This window comes from Notothenia rossii (genome assembly GCF_949606895.1).
Source record: "Notothenia rossii genome assembly, chromosome: 3".
NCBI lineage: Eukaryota > Metazoa > Chordata > Actinopteri > Perciformes > Nototheniidae > Notothenia > Notothenia rossii.
In genome coordinates, this window is record NC_136901.1 from 9,547,542 (window position 1) to 9,569,117 (window position 21,576).

General features: G+C 42.2%; 3 protein-coding genes across 6 annotated transcripts in view; 2 read left to right on the forward strand and 1 right to left on the reverse strand.

Annotated features, from left to right (window-relative positions):
- Positions 1-162: 162 nt before the first annotated feature.
- Positions 163-6,789, forward strand: slc15a1b (solute carrier family 15 member 1b). The gene is made up of 23 exons (XM_079671837.1): positions 163-281; positions 568-602; positions 932-1,016; positions 1,248-1,389; positions 1,613-1,732; positions 1,818-1,917; positions 2,676-2,766; positions 2,852-2,935; positions 3,202-3,284; positions 3,416-3,502; positions 3,597-3,686; positions 3,823-3,867; positions 3,976-4,008; positions 4,100-4,188; positions 4,310-4,391; positions 4,472-4,588; positions 4,693-4,833; positions 5,001-5,047; positions 5,148-5,255; positions 5,345-5,459; positions 5,537-5,674; positions 5,796-5,903; positions 6,058-6,789. The coding sequence occupies exons 1-23, from the start codon at positions 191-193 to the stop codon at positions 6,274-6,276; spliced, it is 2,250 nt and encodes a 749-aa protein (XP_079527963.1). The 5' UTR covers positions 163-190; the 3' UTR covers positions 6,277-6,789.
- Positions 6,790-6,832: 43 nt separating this feature from the next.
- On the reverse strand, positions 6,833-16,413 carry stk24b (serine/threonine kinase 24b). The gene is made up of 11 exons (XM_079671842.1): positions 15,310-16,413; positions 11,769-11,999; positions 11,408-11,464; positions 10,860-10,968; positions 10,452-10,609; positions 10,079-10,264; positions 9,859-10,004; positions 9,590-9,713; positions 9,343-9,411; positions 9,027-9,163; positions 6,833-8,650 (listed from the first exon to the last, which is right to left on the reverse strand). The coding sequence occupies exons 1-11, from the start codon at positions 15,349-15,351 to the stop codon at positions 8,614-8,616; spliced, it is 1,296 nt and encodes a 431-aa protein (XP_079527968.1). The 5' UTR covers positions 15,352-16,413; the 3' UTR covers positions 6,833-8,613.
- A 634-nt stretch (positions 16,414-17,047) lies between these two features.
- Positions 17,048-21,576, forward strand: part of LOC307033385 (sodium-driven chloride bicarbonate exchanger-like) — a 33,037-nt gene continuing 28,508 nt past the window's right edge. The window contains exons 1-2 of one of the 4 annotated variants that reach the window (XM_079671834.1): positions 17,048-17,456; positions 18,795-18,824. In XM_079671834.1, coding sequence (XP_079527960.1) covers positions 17,409-17,456; positions 18,795-18,824 — 78 coding nt within the window. In that variant the 5' untranslated portion in view covers positions 17,048-17,408. Of the gene's footprint in view, positions 17,457-18,523; positions 18,563-18,794; positions 18,825-21,576 lie in introns of those variants that run through there. The other 3 variants (XM_079671833.1, XM_079671832.1, XM_079671835.1) reach the window with 3 other exon arrangements.

The window sequence follows — 21,576 nt, forward strand, 5'->3', positions numbered from 1 at the left end:
GAAATAAACTAATAATTGACTGACACACCCACAAACATAGGTGTGATTATGATGAAGAGAGAATGCTGGTGGGGGGGAATGATGGACGTTGGTAGGTGCTAGATGCCATGTGTTTGATCCACAGTCCAGCATCAGTGGGCGTTGCAGGAGGCCTGATGGGCGGTGACATTAGAAGCTGTGTGTCGTGGATATGGACCGGGGTCACAAGTCTCTCTGTCTTTTTGCTGAAGCATTCAGTCGGAGAAGGGACCCGGAGTCAACGCACACAGCAGCCATGGAAGGTGAGTCCCAGTCTGGATGGCTGACTGGGATGCAAGAAAGAAACACTTCCACATTTTGAGATTACTTTTCCTGCATTTTTTAGAGAATTATCATCTGTTTATATCATGCATGGCACTTGTTATTCTTGGATTTGCTACATGCATACTAGCTTAAGTCAACAATTTGATAAAAATCTACAACAAACCAGAGATATTTGTAGTTTGTTGGACACAATTAAGAATATGAATCTGCATATTTCACTTCAAGGAAAAGGTTAACTCAATATGACTTCTGTGATTTCTTCAGATAACGACGAGACGAAGAAGCCCAAGCAGAAAACTGTAAGTCCAAATGTTATTGTCTGTAATATTTAATGAAAATCCACATATTCATTTTGGATTACACACTCTCATACCCAACAGGACTTCATTATTAAGAGGAACAAACATGTACTAATTTTATTTTGTCATCATAATCAATCAATCACAATTAAGTAATACAACAAATCTGATTCCAGTTTTTAAAATGGTTGATTAAAAAATACCTCGGCTCAGGTCTTGTTAAATGCAACGCAAGTAATGAGAATATAAGTGATAAACCTACTGTACAGAACCTGCAGACAAACAACTTTTTAGTCACTATCCTTAAGTGTTTCCTTCCCCTCCAACAGGCTGTTATTTGTGGTTACCCAATAAGCATCTTCTTCATTGTGGTCAATGAATTCTGCGAGCGTTTCTCTTACTATGGCATGCGAGGTGAGTGGATTACATCAAATGCACTTAAAACTAAAGTACATTTTGTTTGAAATACTTATTTTTCTTGACGTGATTAGAATTTTTGACTGCTGGACTTTTACTTGCTTCGCTTTTTACACTGTTTCACTTATTAAAACTTAAGTTAAATTCCTGACCAGTTTTTCACCTTCTTTTGCATCCTATCAACCTAATTTCCCTTTGTTCCCCCTTTGATCCCCTCCTCGTCTGCAGCTGTGCTTGTGCTGTACTTCAAGTACTTCCTGAAGTGGGATGATGACTTTGCCACCACCATCTACCACACCTTTGTGGCTCTGTGCTACCTGACACCCATCCTGGGAGCCATCGTGGCTGATTCATGGCTCGGCAAGTTCAAGTGAGTATGCATCCAAATAAAAAATGCATATTAAATACTGTAAGCATTCAGGGACAAATGAGCTTTAGTCTCATTTGGAGTACAGTGTGTTCGGTAAAGTATATCTCACAGACTCAGCTGTTAAAGTTCATCCTTGGATTTTTGACCCTCGTCTATCTTATCTCTATCTGAACTTGTGCACCTGTCTCAATCTTTGCTCCTTCTCCCCCCTCCCTCTGCACAGGACGATTGTTTACCTTTCCATCGTATACACGCTGGGACAGGTTGTCATGGCAATAAGTGCTATCCATGACCTCACAGATGCAAACAAGGATGGAACCCCCGACAACATGACCTTACACGTGTGAGTGGAACTCAGACAAGTGTGTGAGAGAAGTACAATAGATCCCCAGGTACAGATGTGTGCTAATGTGTGTGTGTGTCCTCAGAGCTCTGTCCATGGTGGGTCTGATACTCATCGCCCTGGGGACGGGAGGCATCAAACCCTGCGTGGCTGCCTTCGGTGGAGACCAGTTTCTAGACCATCAGGTTAGATGTTGCTCAAGCACACAAGTTGTTCTCGCACATACTGTACTTTATACCAATGGCAGGGGAGATCAAATACCAGAGACACCTCTACAATTTGAAGTGCATTCAAGATGCAATCAATATTATTTAAATGTTTGTATGTGTTAACAAGGTTTACATATTAGAAAATAATCATTTAGAAAATATTGTTAAGACATTCTAACCCAAACTTCCTAATATAGGGAATTTAGGAGAGTGAAACTGAACAAAATAATTTGTAATGCAACACAGCACACACAGCAGGACATCTGCTCAGAGACAAGTTATTTTATGCTACAATATCCAATTATGTACGTTCATGCATGCACACGCAGGACCAAAGTATTATCTCTCTCTCTGAACACACACACACACACACACACACACACACACACACACACACACACACACACACACACACACACACACACACACACACACACACACACACACACACACACACACACACACACACACACACACACACACACACACACACACACCACAAACATGCAATTAAAGAGCCAACTCACTCAGCTATCAGTGGCACCTCGTCAGCACTTCTAGTATCTAGCTAGTTGTTTATTAACTAATAATAGGTACAGGCACCTCTGTCTCAGTGACTTTATGACACTGTTCAAGGCCAGGGTCATATCAATGACTCCAGTGAAATGGGGCATTATATAAAACGTATCCAATATTATTTTGAAAAATAATTATTGATTTTGTCTTGCCAACAGGAGAAGCAGAGGAGCACGTTCTTCTCCATCTTCTACCTGTCCATCAACGCTGGCAGTCTGCTGTCTACTGTCATCACCCCCATCCTCAGAGGTACATTAGTGGTGATTACAAAGCATAAAACACACCAATGAGTCATATGCTTCATAGTAAAATAAATGTGTGTGTGTGTTTCCAGCTCAGGAGTGTGGTATTCACACCAAGCAGTCGTGCTACCCTCTGGCCTTTGGAGTCCCTGCTGCTCTCATGGTGGTAGCTCTGGGTAAAATATATATATGTTTTTATGTCTTTATTGACTGTACCAAGCAGATCGATTATACTTGTACTAGTAAACCATTCATGGATTATTAATTAACCTTTAATAAACTAATTTGACCCATTACATAAGCCCTTTATTACCCTCTATAAAGTGCGTTTTAGTGGTATCATGAATACTTGTTGTGCATATAAGATAAGGTCATGTCCTTTGCTTTTGATCATTTTGTTGTTGTTTTTAGAGGTTAACATGTATATTTGGTGTGTCTGCAGTTGTGTTCATTATTGGAAGTGGCATGTACATTAAGACCCCTCCTCAAGGCAACATCATGGTGAAGGTCTGCACATGCATCGGGGTAAGTGGCTTCCACAAAGTTTTCATCTTAGAAATATATGGTTTTAAATAGAATTAAAAACTTTCTGTCACAAAATGGTCTCCCATTGAGAGTAAGAATCCCACTGAATTGTCCTTCACTGCTCTCCGTAGTTTGCTATCAAGAACCGCTTTAGGCATCGTTCTTCTCAATACCCTAAGAGAGAACACTGGATGGACTGGTCTGATGAGAAATACGACGTAAGTGCAGTATGCATGCATACATACACACTAAAACAAACAGTCAAATCAATACAATTTAAAAATGATAATCCTTCTCTGTGTTCGGCTGCAGAAACTCCTGATTGCCCAGGTGAAGATGGTGCTGAAGGTGCTGTTCCTCTACATCCCTCTTCCCATGTTCTGGGCTCTCTTTGACCAGCAGGTAACAATTGTATTCCTGACCAGTACTGTATGTTGTGTTACTCAAACTTTTCCCAGCAAAGTACCACCTTTAAAATATATTTTTAAGTAGTCCCTTAACAGCGCAAACGTAAATAAGAGCTGTGTCTCCTCCACAGGGCTCCAGATGGACTCTCCAGGCCACCATCATGGACGGAAACTTTGTACGTTTTATTTGTAAAAATGTTCCATGTCAAACCTTTTGAGCCAAACTACGGACAATGTTTTTTCTAACTGAGTTTATGTCTGTTTCCGTATTTTTCCTTTAACAGGGAGTCCTCACAATCCAGCCCGATCAGATGCAGGTAAGACACTGGTGCTGACTACACTTTACATGTTGATGATGTTGACCTACAGTACAGAGGTTAAATGATCGATTTGCCTTCCTCCCCCCAGACTGTCAACCCTATATTGATCCTGATCATGGTTCCAATCATGGACAGTGTCATCTATCCACTGATTGCCAAGTGCAAACTAAACTTCTCGTGAGTTGATTTCTCTGTTTTGTTCCTGTGTGAGGGAAACACTACTTTTAAACTCTAGCTTACCCCACAAGCATGTTGTAAATAAATATAGACATCAACTCAAACGTGTGTGTGTCTGCAGCCCGCTGAAGAGGATGACTGTTGGGATGTTATTTGCTGCTCTTGCGTTCGTTGCTGCTGCCCTGGTTCAGTTACAGATTGATGTGAGTGTAACGCACAAGACAATTCAAACATGAATTACGTTACATCGCTCGATTCACACACATTTCCATTTCTCTTCTAGCAAACCATGCCTATATTCCCTTCAAGCACTGAAAGCCAAGTGAAGTACATCAACCTGATGAGCACACCGCTGGACGTCAAAGCTGGAAACAACAATTTTACTTTGAAGCCTTTCACGGTATTCCACCTCGCACTCACGATCTAAATGGACTGAAAGCAAATAGGTCGCCACACAACAAAGGCAAGAGGACATAGTGATATTGACTTATCTTTTTCCTACAGGCCAATGAGGATTACTTGACCTTTGGATCACCATTTACACTATTTCTTGGGCCAAATGCCAGCCACCAAATAGCTATCGAGGAGGGCAATCGCAGCACCTCGGTCATCGTCCAGGAAGGGACTCTACTCAAGCCTATAACAGTAAGCACAGCTGCCAGATTAAAGCGCTTAAAGTCCAGCTGAAATGAAATGTATTTGGTCTGCTACAGCTATGGATGTGTTCTGATAGCATTTGATAGACTGTAAATCCATGTGTGTTATCAATTATGTCAAATATTACCTAAAAAGTAGTATCTTTCTTTCTCCAGTTCTCAGACATCATCTCAAAGCCGGAGCAGGGCGCTAATGCTATCAGGTAGCTTTTAAACTTTTAAAGTACTAGTAGGATGAATCAGTTTACTGTAGAAGACTCTAAGACTGTCTCACTAATTGTATTCTGAATTCTCCTTCCCCAGATTCTTCAATGGATTCCACATAACTTTGAATATGACATGGGGTGACCAGAGCTTTGGGAACATCCCCACCAACGACATGTCAGATTATGTTTTGATACCACAGGGAGTGTAAGCCTGACTTCGTTATAAACGTCACACACCCTCGCACAAGAGAAAGGTCTTTGCACCACTGACTGCTGTTTCTCTTGTTATATCAGTGCACAGTACCAGATCAAGAATGCATTGGGATCAGTGTGTGACTACAAACAGGAGCTGGGCTTCGGCAGCTCCTACACCATAGTGATCCCTCCAACTTTCAACTTTGAATCGACGGTAAATACATTTTTAGTCGTCACAAAAGCTTGAATGTAACGTTTTTGATCTATTTAACACATCTTGGTGCCTTGCAGTGTGAACAGATCCTCATTCCAGTGGTGGACATCAAGCCTAACATCGTCCACATGGCCTGGCAGATCCCTCAGTACTTCCTCATGACTGTAGGAGAGGTGGTGTTCTCCGTCACCGGCCTGGAGTTCTCCTACTCACAGGTAGAGGGGGCTTTCCTCACATATCTGACAAATATTAAAACCAGAATTGGATGAAAATTACCATGTCTTGATGTCCTTGCTATAATAAATAGTTCTTTTTGAATCTCCCTTTGCTCTGCAGGCACCCAGCAACATGAAGTCTGTGCTGCAGGCTGGTTGGCTGCTGACTGTTGCCGTAGGTAACATCGTTGTGCTCATTATCGCCGAGGCTGCAACGCTCGACGATCAGGTGGGTGGATTTTATATAAACCCTTAGGAGACACACTCTGTCCTCAGTGACCGTTTCAAACTGGCTGTAGATGGTTTTGAGAGAACATCTTGATTAAAAAGGCATTATCTCCTAAGTTGATCTCCAAATGAACTTTGTGTGTTTCTGTCACTAGTGGGCCGAGTACATCCTCTTCGCCTCCCTGCTGGTGTTAGTGTGCTTCATCTTTGCCTTCATGGCCTATTTCTACACCTACATCGACCCGGCCAAGATAGAAGCGGAGTTTGCCCATAAGGAGCCTGAGGAGAAGAAGAGGAAGAGTTCGGAGATGAGCAGGAAGAGCTCTCACTCCAGCTATGAGAAGGATGAGGAGACCCTCCAGACCAAGATATAAAGCCACGCTTCTCTGCTGCTTGGTTCTGTTGCATGGACATGTAGTGGTAAGAATGAATAGATAAGGTGAACGAAGAACACAAAGGGCTTCGATATTAAGCTCTTGGTACACCGTGTTAGTGAAGGTTATTGGCAGAGATAAATCTCATTTTATTTTGGCTCAAAATGCTCTTTAGGTTCCTCATTCAATTAAAACCCCTTTATTCTTATTGGTTGGTAATTTTTAGCTTCTTCGTTGTTGTAAATGAGTTTTTACAATGATTTATTTTTGCACTGTGTAGCAACATTTTTATGTAATTATTGTTCATTGGCTTTTTTTTTTAATGTAGTACAAACAAATAAACCATTCCAGCATTCGTATTTATTTCCAAACACATTGTGTTTTATAATATATCGTCAGTTTTATTTATCTATGATGTTCTAATATGCTAAAGGATCAAATCAAACAGTTATATTCCAAATTGGATCTCATTCAGGTTTCACCAATATCTTCAATAAAGATGCAAGCAATGTGTGTTGAATCTTTTTTTGATGCAAACATTTTAAGAAAACTAGACTTTTTCAGTTAGCATTAGATCTTTATTTCTCATGTCACTTTGAAAGCTTACAAGGAGCTCACATTTAACTTGGGAATTCTCAAATGACACAAGCAAAGATTATACACAGTACTATAAACTGTCAGCTATGATAAAGGAGACCAAATGTACACATGTTGTAGTTATTTCCGTAGCATATGTTTTTCTGTAAGGTATAGATTTTTTTTTGCCCATATCCGTAAAGCATTCCATATTTCCATACTTGAGTCTGCAGTTATAAAAATATCAGATAATTTCTTTCAATCCCTGTGTTGACAAGTGCGCCTTGATGCAACTCCTCAACATTATTGCTGCATTAGCACAGTAGTAAATTCTGGAACTCTTAAGTAAACATATATAGTAAAACATGGCTATTAGCAACTTTTTTTCTTTTTTCCTCTTCTTTGCAGGCTTCTTTAAATACTCGACACACTTTCAAAGTGCAAAAAACGGATCTGACAAAAATAAAACAAAGGTGCAAATCATACTACAAAGGACATGGCACTTCTAGCATGGTGTGGAAGTGAGAACAGAAATAAAAAAAAACGAAATAAGGATGGCGCTTTTGGCTTTTCCTGTTTTACGCTTTAGTTTGGCAATGAGCGGGTGTCATGATGTGCCTGCGATGGTCCTCGACCGTTCTTCCACTTTAAGCAAATGACAAGTCAAGGACCAATAATACTTCAGTTGATCAGCATTCAACTGCCAATGATGGTTCCCCTCGGGTCCCCTTAATACTTTTGACAGAGATCTGACTCCATTCTTGTCTGAAACGATCCAAACCGACTTAGACCTAAACAGAATTACAAAGAAAAACTTCTGCCTCTAAACAAAAAAAAGCTTAGTATCGTAGTTAGTTTGATGATTCAGCAGGTGGTTGAAATGTAAGATTGGACCTCTTAGAAAGAGAACGCTGATTAATACTGAACGGAAAATCTGTGATGAAATGCCGGAACGTAGACGTGTGCATCTCAAAAAGGCAAGGCATTTTCTGTTCCTTCTGTTGGAGTAACGATTGAAATCTTTAAATATCTACTATTTTTGTTAAACATAATCAGTATCTACAAAATGCGTGTGACCATTTTGCACACAGTGATTCATTTCCCGCATGTACAGCATGGCGACTCCCCCCTACCCCCACTCCCCCTTTCCTCCAAAAGTCCACTTAAAGCACTTTACCTGAGGTTTCATTAAGAATGCTGCAATTTGCCTTATAACAGGGAGTCTTCCATACACAAACACGCTCACACGTATGCATTTAGGCACGCACACACGCAGCTTGCACACTTATAGTATCCCTGCAGGTTCATCAAGCATGCTTTCAGAGGTTCTGGGGATATGACGCCTGCATTAGGAGGGGGATTGAAGTCTTGTCTTGGATTTTTGGGGAGATTTTCAGCTCCTCGTCGAAGCAAATTCCGTATAGACTCAGAAGTCTCCCATATACAGAGTCCCGGTTGGCTGTGTTTCTGGTGGTTACTCTGTCTTTGTCCCATCACAGCTGATTCCACGGGTTCTGCTGCCCCCCCTGAGCTTCTCCTCCCGTAAGTGTCTCTCCAGAGTTCTCCTCCGCTTTGGAGTTCAGTAATGTTTACAGGCCCCGCTCACAGAGGTCAAATGTAATCAGCTGGTATTGAATGACCCGACCCCTGACTTTTAACCTTCTGACCCAGCTGTGGAGTTGGTGTGGGGGGGGGGTGTGGGGGGGGGATGGGGGGGGGGTGGGGGCCTGGGAGAGCAGGGTTAGGGCAGACAGCCAGTTACTAAGGGGAGGACGAGGATGTCCTGCTTGTTGAGAAACTGCAAGGAAAAGAAAACAAGAACGGTTGATTATTTATCTATTCATCTACTTTGAAAACTCAAAAAGAATCTGGATTACATGATCAGGATTCCAATGAGCCCTCGAAGGGGTTATGGGTGGGAAACAGATGGATGCAAAATATATATACCAAGTAACATTTGCAAAAAACTCTTAAATTCCACCCAAGAACATTTGCACTTTCCAAAGAAACTCTTCGTCCTCCCATGACAGCTCTAAAGAGCGACCTTCAGTAAGCGGCTCTAGCAAATCAAATTCAGCCAACGCACCACCAACATCAGGATTAGGCAGTAAGAACATATTCCCTTAGGGGCTCTGAGGATTCTGCTTTCTGCAAAACAGAGGGCTGAATATTACCTCTGGAGCCTGTGGACCATGTGATCCACCAGAGAATCAGCGATGCCGGGGAAGGACTCCTCCGCCTGCATGATGGCCTCCCTCAGCTCGTCCAGCACCATGGGGTTCCCGTTCACCTGCTCCTGCCTCGCCTTCAGCTGGGGGAGGAGAGGTGAGGAGGCAGAGGTGGGGTTAGGTTGATATGAGCAGGGAGCAATCTGTATAATTCTGATCAGAGCCACGTTCACGCACAAGAAGTGATGGCACACAATTGTTTAACATTTAGTCAGGAGTGTGACGGAGGCTAATTTGACAGTCTATTGGTTACCCTCCTTACCTCGGCTAATGCAGGAGAGATGACTGTGGCCAGGCTCTGTGAATAAGGCCTCTTTGGAATGTCGTTTGACTGTGAGAGAGAGAAGCGAGAACGTGGGGGGAGGGAATTAAAGTAGTGCAACTTCACCTTAGGGGCTTTTAATCAGCTAAATAACATCACACCATGCTATCATTGGTTCTTGTGAAAGTGTTGCTGTGGTGTTAAGATAATCTGATTGGTTAAGGTGCTATTTTTAGAGGCGTCTCACCTGCTCTGTCGCCCCCGACTGCCCCTCCCCATTCTGCAGCTTCTTGGGGTCCTTCTCTCGGATGGTGAAGATCCAGTCGTCGCTGCCGAAGTCGTTCCCGCCCGACGCCTGGCCATCCTGCTCCCTGATTGGACAGGTATTAAAAGAGGATTTAAATGGAGATGAGGGATGAAGTCATGCATGTAAAGTGCTTACAGCCCATTATGACAAACGTGGGAGGAGAGCAGCAGGGAGGATGGTTCACTTTTTAGATTTGGTGTCAGACTTACGAGTCAGAATCAGAACTGGACTCTGTGGTTCTTAACTGCTCTGCCTTCCACCTCTTGTACTTGTCCACCAGCTCCGTCAGGTAGGACGTCTTCTTGGCGTGGCGGACGATCAGCTTATGCTTCAGCAGCTCTTTGGCAGTCGGCCTCTGAGGAAAAAGAGAGAAGCGGGTGAGATGGTGCAACTTCTACGAAGACAAAAAACAGAAAGAACAGAACTCACAAAACTGGGCTCTTTGTTCAGACAGGCCTCCACAAACTCCTTGAGCGGTTTGCTGTAGTTGCCCTCCAGCGTGGGGGGGTTGTTCTTTGGGATGAGGAATAGAACCTTCATGGGGTGCAGCTCTGAGTGGGGGGGCTCGCCTTTAGCTAGCTCGATGGCTGTGATGCCCAGAGACCAGATGTCAGCCTGCATGGAGAGACACGTTTAAAAACGTATATAAAATACATTATTATATGGTCTATATTGCTTTTTCATTATTTTGACGACAGAAACAAGAAGCTTGAATTCAAAACATTTGGTAGAGCCCATCGTCAGAAGGGACCGTTTGTGGACGGGGTGTCAATACAACATGACTCATCGCTTTTGACCTTACCTTGGAGTCGTAGGCCGACTGTTTGATGACCTCGGGGGCCATCCAGAAGGGCGTGCCCACGAAGGTGTTGCGCTTGATCTGCGTGTCGGTGAGCTGCCCCGCCACTCCGAAATCAGCCAGCTTCACCTCCCCTTGCTCGGACAGCAGCACGTTCGCGGCTGTTTGTGTGGGGGGGAGGGAGAGAGGGAAGATTAGTGATGCAATTCAGAGGAAACACATCTCCTGTCAACACCATTTATTTACTGAAGAGGGAACTAATGTCAAAAGCCTTTTAGCCCGCCGCTGCAGAGTTTATCTCAACTCCCCGGGGGAAAACAAACTGTATAATGAAAGGGACGTCAATACCATTAATGTGCTACGTGATATCGGTGTGTGCTCGTTTAGTGGGCTGAAATAGCAGCACTTTACCTTTGATATCCCTGTGGATCTTCTTCTCAGAGTGAAGGTACTCCAGGCCCTTCAGGATCTCTCTGAGGATGGTGGCGATCTGCGTCTCGTCCAGAGCGCCGGGCTCCATCTTTAGAGGAGACACGCACAGACACCATTAGGTGAGCCTCAGAGCGTTAACCCTACATGCTGGCAGTTGCTGTCCTTTTTTAATTCACATTTGAAGAACTTTATATAGGTTTTCGAATGTCTGCAGTCATATTTTTATGCCTAAACTTTCAGCATCTGACATCCCCCTCCCCCCAAAAAATAAAACAAATCACACAATAATTCAGGAAAGAGGAAAAGCATTTTTGCACAATGTTTTATAGTAAGGGGACCGCATTTTGTGCTTCTGCTAACGTCAGAGGAAATGATTACTTTTATGAATGTAATAGGCCTTTCAAGCTTCAGAGAGACCGAGCCGAAGTGCTACATCACATAGAAAAGTATTAATGAGTAAAGAGAATCATTAAATAATCAAGTTAGATGACTGGCTGATCAATCCCATGGAAACAGGAAACACTTACCAAATCTAACGCCGAGCCTCCGCCTAAATACTCCATAATGATCCATAGCTTTGTGTCCTGGAGAGGAGACAGAGAAATAAAAAGAGTGAGCTTCCATTTGTGGAGACATAATCACAGCTTATGAAGGCGGTTACTTATTGTGAAGTGTTAAGAGCCAGGTGCATTTCTAAACAAGTCATTAAAACATTATAAGAGCGGGTGGGTGTTTGAAGTCGTACGAGGCTAATCCTTTTTTAATTTAGGATGACTCAGGGAAAAAGTGGGCGGAGGGAGAGAAATGTGTCTCATGGCATCTGCTCACTTGGAGGTTTGACTTGGAAACAGATGCAGAAATCGTAACGCATACTGTAACAAGAATCACCTTCAGGTATGAGCCGTAGTACTTGGTGACGAAGGGGCTGTCGCACTGACTCAGCACCGTGATCTCCTGCTGGATGTCTTCGATCTCGTCCTCCGCCTCCTCCAGGTCAATGTTCTTGATGGCCACCACTTTCTGCGTGCGATTGTCGATGCCTTTGAACACCTCGCCAAAGGAACCCTTGCCAATGCGCTCCAGCTTCGTGAACAGCTCCTCCGGGTCAGCTTTGGAATTCTGGTTGAGGAAAGGAAAGAATCAGAATCAGAATCAGAATCCCTTTATCAGTCCCACAGAGGGGAAATTTGCAGCGTTACAGCAGGAAAGAGCCACAGACAGCTTAGTGTTGCATATCTTACATGCGTTAAAAAAGTACTAAATTATAATATAATAAACAATATGCTAAAAATATATATAAAAAACTAAAAAAAGTTACATAATTTACAAAAATACAGATCAAAAACAAATCAAATCTACAAATCCAATCCTGTAGCAGTTCTTAGGATTTAGCAGCCCGGTATATATTACAGTTATTAAAGATGGCATATGTATATAAAGTATATATTGCACATAGTTTGACGGTATTTAACAGCAGCAAGTTACACAATCTACAAAATACAAGATACATACCTTGTAACAGTAACAAGGGTTTAGCAGCCAGGTATAAATTACACATTTATTAATGGCATATATATATATTGCACATATAGCACATATTGCACACAGTTGGTTTGTATTTAGCAGCAAGGGGTGTTATAGTCTGTGTTGTGGTGTGTGTAGGAGGGTCTACTAGGGGCAGTGCTGGTTGTAAAGTCTGATCGCTGCAGGAAGGAAGGACCTGCGGTATCTCTCCATGTGACAGGTGGGGTGCAGCAGCCTGTCGCTGAAGGTGCTGCACAGTGAGGACAGGGTGTCCTGGAGGGGGTGGGACATATTGTCCAGCAGGGAGGACAATATGGAAAGAAAGGAATGTTTGAAAAGAAAGGTTTAAAGGAAGCAATACTAATAAAAGGAAACAGGAGCAGGGTGCCAGTCTACATGAATTCACTCATTGTAACACCTTATGTTTGTGTACACAGGAAGAAATACAGGAGAATAAAAGGAACCAATTGGATACCATAACCTTTAAACATATTGACCTGATTAAGATTTATTTCTCCGATCATTAACAAACTAACATCTGAATAACACGGAGAGTATACTAATGTACTAGTTTATTTAACAAAACATGATTATATAGGTTCTGATATAATACATTTGTTTTGAAAATGTAAGCACGTGGCCCTATTTTGCTCATAAGACTGTGCTGAAGATGGTGACATCATATTACTGTGACAGCCAAAATGACTGTAGGCACATTGAGACATAATTATAACTCCTCTTGAGGTCATACGGACACAAATCAAATCCTGTTATATGAATTATAAGTTTATTAGAGTGGCCAGACCCAAAAGAGGCTTAGATGGACCTTTGAAGTGTTTATTAGTCAGGGTAAAAGCTACAAATGTGTTCAGTGACAAATCCAAATTCCAACTTTCCTGGGGAGCGTGGACTTTAAAAAAAAGCCTACTTGAACACAGCAGGAAGTGAACTCAGATGACTTAACTCTCCAGAGGCAGTTATTTGGGAAGCGCAGGAGCAGGCGCTGACAAAAACAACTTGCTTTTGTACGGCCTCTTCTGAGCAGAGAAAGGGTCAATGTGCTCTTTTGAGATAGCTAAAAATGAAACATCTGCCTTACACAAGAGGAATCCTTATTCCACTAATGAAGATCATGCTGGCTTTATGAAAGAGATGTATTCAATAAACTAAACAGTGATTCCGCTAATGGAAAGTGTGGTAAAGATAAAGTGATGAATCATATTTTATCAAAACAACAACATGCTTATTAGGGAACAGGATAGGGCTGCACAATATTGATAGATGAGGAATTTGTCATTTTCGTATCATTCTTCTCACCTATTATATATGATATATGTCTGAATCTTTAAGACAATGTGTACCAATCTTATATAGTTTAAGTCAGTAGAATGTGATAGCTCTGCAGGTCCACAATAATTCATTCAAAATGTATTTTTAACACATATATAAACTTAAAAGTTGTGCTTCCTGCCATCGAGTAATTGCACAAGTCCATATAAGTATACAATTCTGATTAATTTTGCAGCCCTATAAAATGGCTTTTAAATGGAATGAGAGCTTTAAGTCACAATCTGATTTTTAAAGTCACAATCTGATTTTTACTGCCAGATGTACAACTGACGCTCGTGGATTCAAACCCTGAAAATGTACTGATTGCCTTTTTCTGCATCTTAAAAACAATCCGTAACAAGCTTCCCCTGACTGGCCGAAAAGCAATGTTCTAAACAGACTATTAATTTGTGCCAAAAACCCAGCAGTGTGTCTGCCTCGGATGCATCCTCCCCCAGATTCTGAGTCGGCATGCATTTCCTTCCAAAAGCAGAGAAATCGGCTAACACGCCTGCACAGGGAATATAATCTGGTGCATGAGGCACATTAGGAACAGTTATCTCCTCTAGTTATCTACTCAACACAATTATCCCCTATAGGCAAAGTCCTAAAGATAGCAGCAGAGGCAAGAACAGGGCTCATGTGTGCATAATAGTTTCTTTGTACAAAGACCCAGGGGGATCTGTCGTTTTCAAGTCAAGGCTGAAATATGGGAATTAAGCATTTAATGCGTATCATTCTGAGGCAAAAAAAAATAGACAATGACGACATTGCAGAGATGTAAATAATCTTTCTGCAAAGCAAACGTCCCAGAAACATTTTAGTTTCTATGATGGACCTATGTTCAGGTTGTTATTTTAGGCTGTCATGAATTTCCTCTATTTCATTCCTATTGCATCATTAATAAATAACAGCTTGGTGCATCATAATTCACTTGGGTCTACTTTTATCTTTACTTGTTTAATTAAATACTATAAATGCATATATAAATGCATGATTTTTCTACCTAGAAAATGTGTTCTGGTGTATATATGTTTTGTTTTTACATTGTTAAACAATATGTGAGGGAAAGGCCTTGTTCACTGTGTGTTTAAAGATAAATGTAATATTTTAATAATATTAACTTTAAAAAGGACTGTACATTTGTATCAACCTATGCACGTATGTTTAGTTCAATGAGCTTTCAGTGGGTGGTTGTTTTGTGTGATCACTGACACGCCTCCATCACAGCTGTGGACTAGCATGTAATAATTACGCGTATATAAGCAGTGTGTCACTGTTTGATAGGGTTGATATGTCCTGAAAAAGGTCATGGTAACCAAAACATCTACTCTAAAGGAAAAAAAACAATAATTGAAAAGTATGTGCGGAAGTTGACTGTTTTATTCAAAATTGCAACATTATCTCGAAACATTCCGACCTCGAGAGAGTGACATTTACGAGGTGTACCTGAGATGGGCACAGTCGCACAGTTTAATGAGTGTGCATTGCTCAAACACACAGCAGGGAGTCGGGGTACATTTTGTTCTGCCAGTGACCTTAACTTCTTAATGCGGACTTAACTCAAACATCTTACCTGCATCCCCGGCAGGTTCCCCTGGACAGGAGAATGGGCCATGGTGATGCTGCCTCGTCCGCAGGGTAGAGAGCTCCTCCTCGGCTCACTTGTGTTTACAGTCCTGGCTCTGGTACCTTTCACGTTAGCACTCCTCCAAGACACCTTGTCGAACAGGCCGACTGAGAGCAGCTCAGGTACTTCAATATATAAAGAAAAATGTCCCTCCACACACGCTGGGGTACCTTTCCTGTGTCGTAATAACCCAAATCATCCAAAACAGCTGAGCAAGCTAACAGACGTTTGCTAATGCTAAAGCTGAAGCTGCAATCCAGAAATCCGCAATGTTAGTTTGCTAACCTGCTGGGTAAGCGTTCATTTAGTTTCCCACCCAGGGAAGGTAATGCCACTATAAGAAATTTGAATTTTTCGGAAACTAACAAGTAGAAGCTACTATATATTTCCAATAAGGTAACTGACACTTTCTAAAAGCGTTTTCTCTCGCTAACGGTGTTGTCAGCTAGCTAACATGGTTAGCCCGCTAGCTAGCTAGCGAACGCAGACAAACTGGCAAACGTTCCGTCCGCGAGCAGGCTCGGAGCGCGATGTGTCCGCATACTGCAGCTGACACCCACAGGACGGAGGCTTGAATGAATTGATGTGCCTGCTTTAATCTCTGCACTAACTTGTAGATCTACAGGTCTGGCATCTGCGGCAACGTTAGCTTGCCTGTGTTTTTGTTTCCTCCCTCACTTTCGTCCCGTACTCTCGGCCATCTTGTCGGTGCTGTGACGCCTGGCTGGGCGGATCCGGATCCGGATCAACAACAACATCCTGACGCTGGTGCTGATGCCAGATGGATGGACCCAAAAAGTTTCGAGTCAGTTATTTAAAGGGATCCATTAATAACACGCTTTGTCATGGCAGTGTACCTCAGCATCCCCCCTGAGAAAACTCCAGTTGGTTACTCATCATTTGGACCTGAGGTCCTGAGCAAATCATATTAGGCTAATTAATTAAATTAAGAACTACTTGTTCAAAACATATTTCTAACGGAGACCTTGAAAGCCTGTCAGGGACATGTGCCACATCTTTTGAATCACTGCCATTGACTTACCTGTAATCGTACTAAAATCCACTTTTCCTGCCTTGAAAAGGTACTTTATTAAAAAAACATCTTACATCACAGTATTTTGTAATACTGAAATTGATGTGATAGAACTGCCAAACCAAATTGACATGATACAATTGCATTGTGAGTAAATCAACCAATGCAATTAGCAATGCAGCAGTGCTTATTGATTGTTATTGACGCTTCGTGTGTTCCACCACCGGGGAGCGCTACTGTATAAAGCTCCCTGCAGCAGCATCTCTTATGTGATGTTGATGCCACTGCCCGTGCATCATCGCGTGCTGCAGCTACACATAATAACGGGATGGCTAATGCATTACTGCTGCCGGTGCTTCTGTTGTTTGAATGATATATGATACACTATCATATAATATGTATATCAGAAGCGGGTTCAGATCATAATTATGCCTCGTGCTGTTCTAACAAAGAGCCTGTGTTGCGCAGGCTGAGACAAAATCCACATGGGCAACAAAGCGCACTGCCTACACGAAGAAGGCATTGCATCATGATTGTTATTGCCTTCGAAATAGTATTCATGATCAAATATATCCCATAGAAATGTTTAGATTATGATAGAATCGGGATATCCATTTCCCCATTGAGATTGAGTGATAGGTGCCACTCTTGACTCTGTTACAAGATATCTGGAATGTGAAGACTAGATATCAACATATGCATGTTTGTGTGGATATATCCCCACATTTAAGGAGGAATAGTCCTCACAGATGAGTTCCTGAATAAAGGTATTCGCACAGCTTCTCACTTGTGCGCCTCATCTCCGCGTTCCGGCTTGAACGCGTGTAATAGGAAGCACTGCCTCCCTCCTTCATGCGTAAATTATGTAGGGCAGGACGGGAATGCTGTGCTACCTCCATTTGAGAAAACCCGGCCGGTGAATGTGAGGGGGGAAAACACCAAAAGACGAATTCAAGCAGCGTTTCGACTGAGCATCACGACCTGCCTCTTGTGAAGCAAAGGAGAGGAAAAGATGGACATCACGGACCAAGGAGCTCAAATGGAGCCGCTCTTACCCACGGTAAGACACGTTGTTGTTTATGTTAATTTACATATTTGAATATACAACAAAGCTGAATGGACTGCTGTGTTCTTTCTCTTTAGAATAAGTCAGACGCTGTTAGGATTATGCTACCCTTTAATTTATGATTCATATTCAATACTTCTGTGTTAAAAATGACCCATATTTTGAGTGGTGTCGCCTGGATATCGTGACAAACATGGATGCTGCGCATTACACATTTGACAAATTGACAGAATTGATATTTTCACCGTGTACAATTCATATTGGGCATATATATCACTACAAACGCCTAGACCTTCACAGAACAGGCATTACAGGTTGATACTATGTTACAAAGCAGCTACAGTTATGCATGTGTACCCTAATGCCTGCATGGAAAGGCTCCTTTAATATTTCAATATACCATGAAATGGACCCAGTTTCTATAAAAGACCCTGCTATCAAGCTGTTGCTTTATGTTCTGCAGGTCTTTGATGTTACACTAAGAGAGGAGTGTTGGGTGAAAAAAAGGGAGATTTATTCCTCATCAGTTGCATGCAAAACTGAAATTCATAAAAGTAGTTATTTCACATGTATTCCTTATTTCTCCTGTAACCATAACCATCCATCCACCTATTTGCTACTCAAGCACCCCCACATGTTGGTGGAGTAAAGCAGGGAACAAAGAGGTTGAATGTGTGCATGTCAGTTCCAGCATGCCTCACATAAGAGCCACTGGAAAACAGAGCCTACATCCGCGGTCAACCTCACCTCATTAGCATTCAGGTGAGGCTGTGCTGTGGTGGAGGAAAATACCAAAGAGAGATGAAATATATTTCTTTTTGATCACAATGTTTTAAGCAGCGTTTGCTCTAGAGGCAAATCAATACTCTGCCTGTTGGTTCTATTTGTGACCGTGATATGAGGACTCTGTTTTCCAGAGCTTACAGCCAACAGTGAAGCCTGACGGGGCTGAAGTGGTGTTTGATGGGGGGGGCTCTTCTGTTTCCCCTGCAGTCTCGATGCAGTGTGATTGCCTCACTGTAGTTGTAACTCATTGCTGCTTTCCCTGTGCCTACGCAGCAAGCGGATGCGTTGTCATGGTTTCACCAGGATGTGTATGGGTATGTGAGGTTTTAAGTTGAGGGACATGTCAATACAAAAACACGGTTAGCATATTCTAACAGGTTCCCAAGGTCAACCATGAGAGTATGTTTGATTCACAGCAGGAAAGACTGTTGTGAATGCCTCACTGCTCATTACATATTTTACATGAGGGTCTTGCATGGCAGTAATTTATTTACATGCCCTTGTTTTGTCATTTGGACTTATATCTCCCTGTCCTTTGACTTGCAGGAACCAAGTTCCCAAGGAAGTACAGATGTGGTGAGTACATCTCTCATTCTCTTCATATGGAATGACAAACATGACATTGATTTGCTCAGTAATAAGAGTGATAACTCAATTCAATACTTGTTAAAGACTAGGTTGTGATACACTCAGAAAATCAATAGATTAACAAAATAATTGGGACATATAAAGGGCAAGGCAAGAATAAAAACAGGTCAGGTCCCAAAGACTGAACTAGCAAGCCTGAAAAGAGTTTTTAAAAGTCCAGTGGTGAAATAGAGCCAGGATAACAGACTTACATTTGTCAGGTGACACAATTACAAGTTGAGATTTCACAACTATAATATATAGCATGATGTATGGGAAGGACACGTACACAATGACCAATCAAAGCGGACCTGGCTGTTCCATATCGGGGGTTAAAGAGTCAGGCGCTGAAACAGAGCCTTTCAGGCAGAGGGTGAACACAGGCAAGCATGTAAACACATTCTATTGAAAACCCAAAACATATATACTTGAAAACAAGCATGATGTCTTCTTTAAAGTAACTGACTTAGACACTACTACCTAACCAAAGCCTGTCTAAGGCAGGTAAACCTAGCTCAGTCTCAAGTATTAATAAGATATAAGCATAATGAGTAGTTTTAATATTAAATTGGGTAGGAATTTGAATGCAGGAATGAACCTTGTAAGGGAGTATTTTTACTTACTGGCTGTAATAAGATCACACTTTGCTGTTAATCCATATTTCCTGTCATCTGTAATCTACAGTAATATTGCACAGCTGTGTCTGCTTTATATCTGTCATTAGCCTTCTTGTTTAGCAGATGTTGTGTATTTTTAGATCACAATTGTCACACATGTCACTATGCATCTGGCAGCCACGCAAGGCTGAGGACACGCTGGGTAAATAAATAACAACAGAGCGCAATTCCTTTTAAGAGCTCAAAGGAAATGAGTGTAAGCAGATAATTGAGCCAGTCAAGGTGAAGAGCTTGATCCATGCATGTCATTTGTTCTGACTGAATATTGCTTATGCAACTGAGGGCTGTGAGCCAAACTGAGGACAAGAGTGGGCACAAAGTATCTGCCTGTGGCTAGACTCTGAATCCTCCATTTACCACTTTATTTTTCCTTTCTGGTACTTTTAATTTGCTACATTTTTGCGACTATGCATTTATATTTGCCACATGTTGTTGAATCACTATAACATGTTTTTAAAATATCACGTTTGAATAAATCTGAACATATTCTTTGACATCAAAGGAACAGACTTTTCAAGCTTTTATTTGATTAATCTCCTAGCTTCATAATATGTTTATAGTGGTGGAATTTGCTAAGTTTAGTACATTTAAACTGTATTAAGAACAATAACGTTTTGAAGGACACAAAGCTGCTTATTGACAAATCCATATTTCTGTGAGGGAAGTATTACAGAAACCAATTATTTTTTCTTCTAATGATCCCTTTTAATCCAAGTCTAAACTATATTGTTTTCTATCAGGATCATGTTTGTTGTAGTAATAGTCGTTTTGGCCAAAAGAGGCTGAAGTGTACTTCTAACTAATGTTGTAAACTCACAATACAATTCTTTACGATGTTGCACCTGGTTGGACTTATAGCGGAACTGAAGCTTGGTGATTGGAACCTTGTTTGAAATCGTGTCAACAACTTTTTGAATTGGTTGCACCTAAAGCGTTTCATAGGCTCTGGAGCCCTGCTTCTTGACCTGAGTGGTCCTGGTTCTGGATTGGGTTTAGACTTGATTGTTGTGGTCCTATTACAGCCCTGATGTAACCTCAGTGTCTCTGCCAGGAGGTCCAGTTAGGGGCTGGTTGATTGGCCGGATTGGAGAAGATCCTTTAGAACAGATGGAGGAAGTGTGCTGGAGTTGCCCGTTCTGCTCTTTTGGGCTTGGTGTTCTAGGTTTAGTGATCTAACTGTGCAAAACTGGCAGGGAGGAAGCTTCCCCACCACAGATAGGAGCCTTGACCGGCTGTGCTCCTTTCCATGGTTAATTATAGCAGAGTCAGCGGGGAGGAAGGCGAGGAAGGCATGGAGCTAGGTAGAGGCAGTACAGAGCTGGGTGTGGAACGTAAGAGACAGATGCTAAAATGAGGAGGGAAGCAGATCACATTGTGTTTATAGTGTTATTTCTCTGAACATCTTCCGCGCGTCTTCTTTGCTTCTGAAAAGAAATATCCGATGACACAGAGACAGCAGTAACAGGATTTGACAGGTGTCAGGCGGGGCAGCAGAAATAGTTGCTTGTTCCTCCGGATCGGTTTCTAGAACACCATGCCTCGATCACATTTTTGCTGACAATGCACTGCAGCCAGAGAGCAGCCTCTTTGCCTCAGGTAGGTTGTGCACACACACACACACACACACACACACACACACACACACACACACACACACACACACACACACACACACACACACACACACACACACACACACACACACACACACACACATTAGGATGCACACACTGTATACAGTTAGCCTGCAACACCAACTCCACTTACCTATTTTTCTACGTGAGGTGTGCAGTGACCATGGCACATGTAGATGTGGGGTGTCCTTTGGGCTGTGGGGAGCCCCTCGCACAGGATGCTGCTGTTTGACTCACTGCAACCTAAGACTTAGGTAACAGAGCTACAGAGCTTGAAGGCTCAGCAGAGCAGAACAGCATCGGTGATGTCAGAGCACTAATCTCTCTGGGGGGATTGGCGGATGGACGCTTGTCAGAAACATTTGATGCTACCCTGGATGAAAGCTGTGA

Coding starts and splice junctions, on each gene's coding strand:
- slc15a1b (XM_079671837.1), top strand. CDS start 191: ATGGACCGGGGTCACAAGTCTCTCTGTCTTTTTGCTGAAGCATTCAGT. Junction 1,733..1,817: donor GACAACATGACCTTACACGT/GTGAGTGGAACT, acceptor GTGTGTCCTCAG/AGCTCTGTCCATGGTGGGTC. Junction 5,675..5,795: donor TGGAGTTCTCCTACTCACAG/GTAGAGGGGGCT, acceptor TTTGCTCTGCAG/GCACCCAGCAACATGAAGTC.
- stk24b (XM_079671842.1), bottom strand. CDS start 15,351: ATGGCCCATTCTCCTGTCCAGGGGAACCTGCCGGGGATGCAG. Junction 10,265..10,451: donor AGTCGGCCTACGACTCCAAG/GTAAGGTCAAAA, acceptor CTCTCCATGCAG/GCTGACATCTGGTCTCTGGG. Junction 9,714..9,858: donor TCCAGTTCTGATTCTGACTC/GTAAGTCTGACA, acceptor CTGTCCAATCAG/GGAGCAGGATGGCCAGGCGT.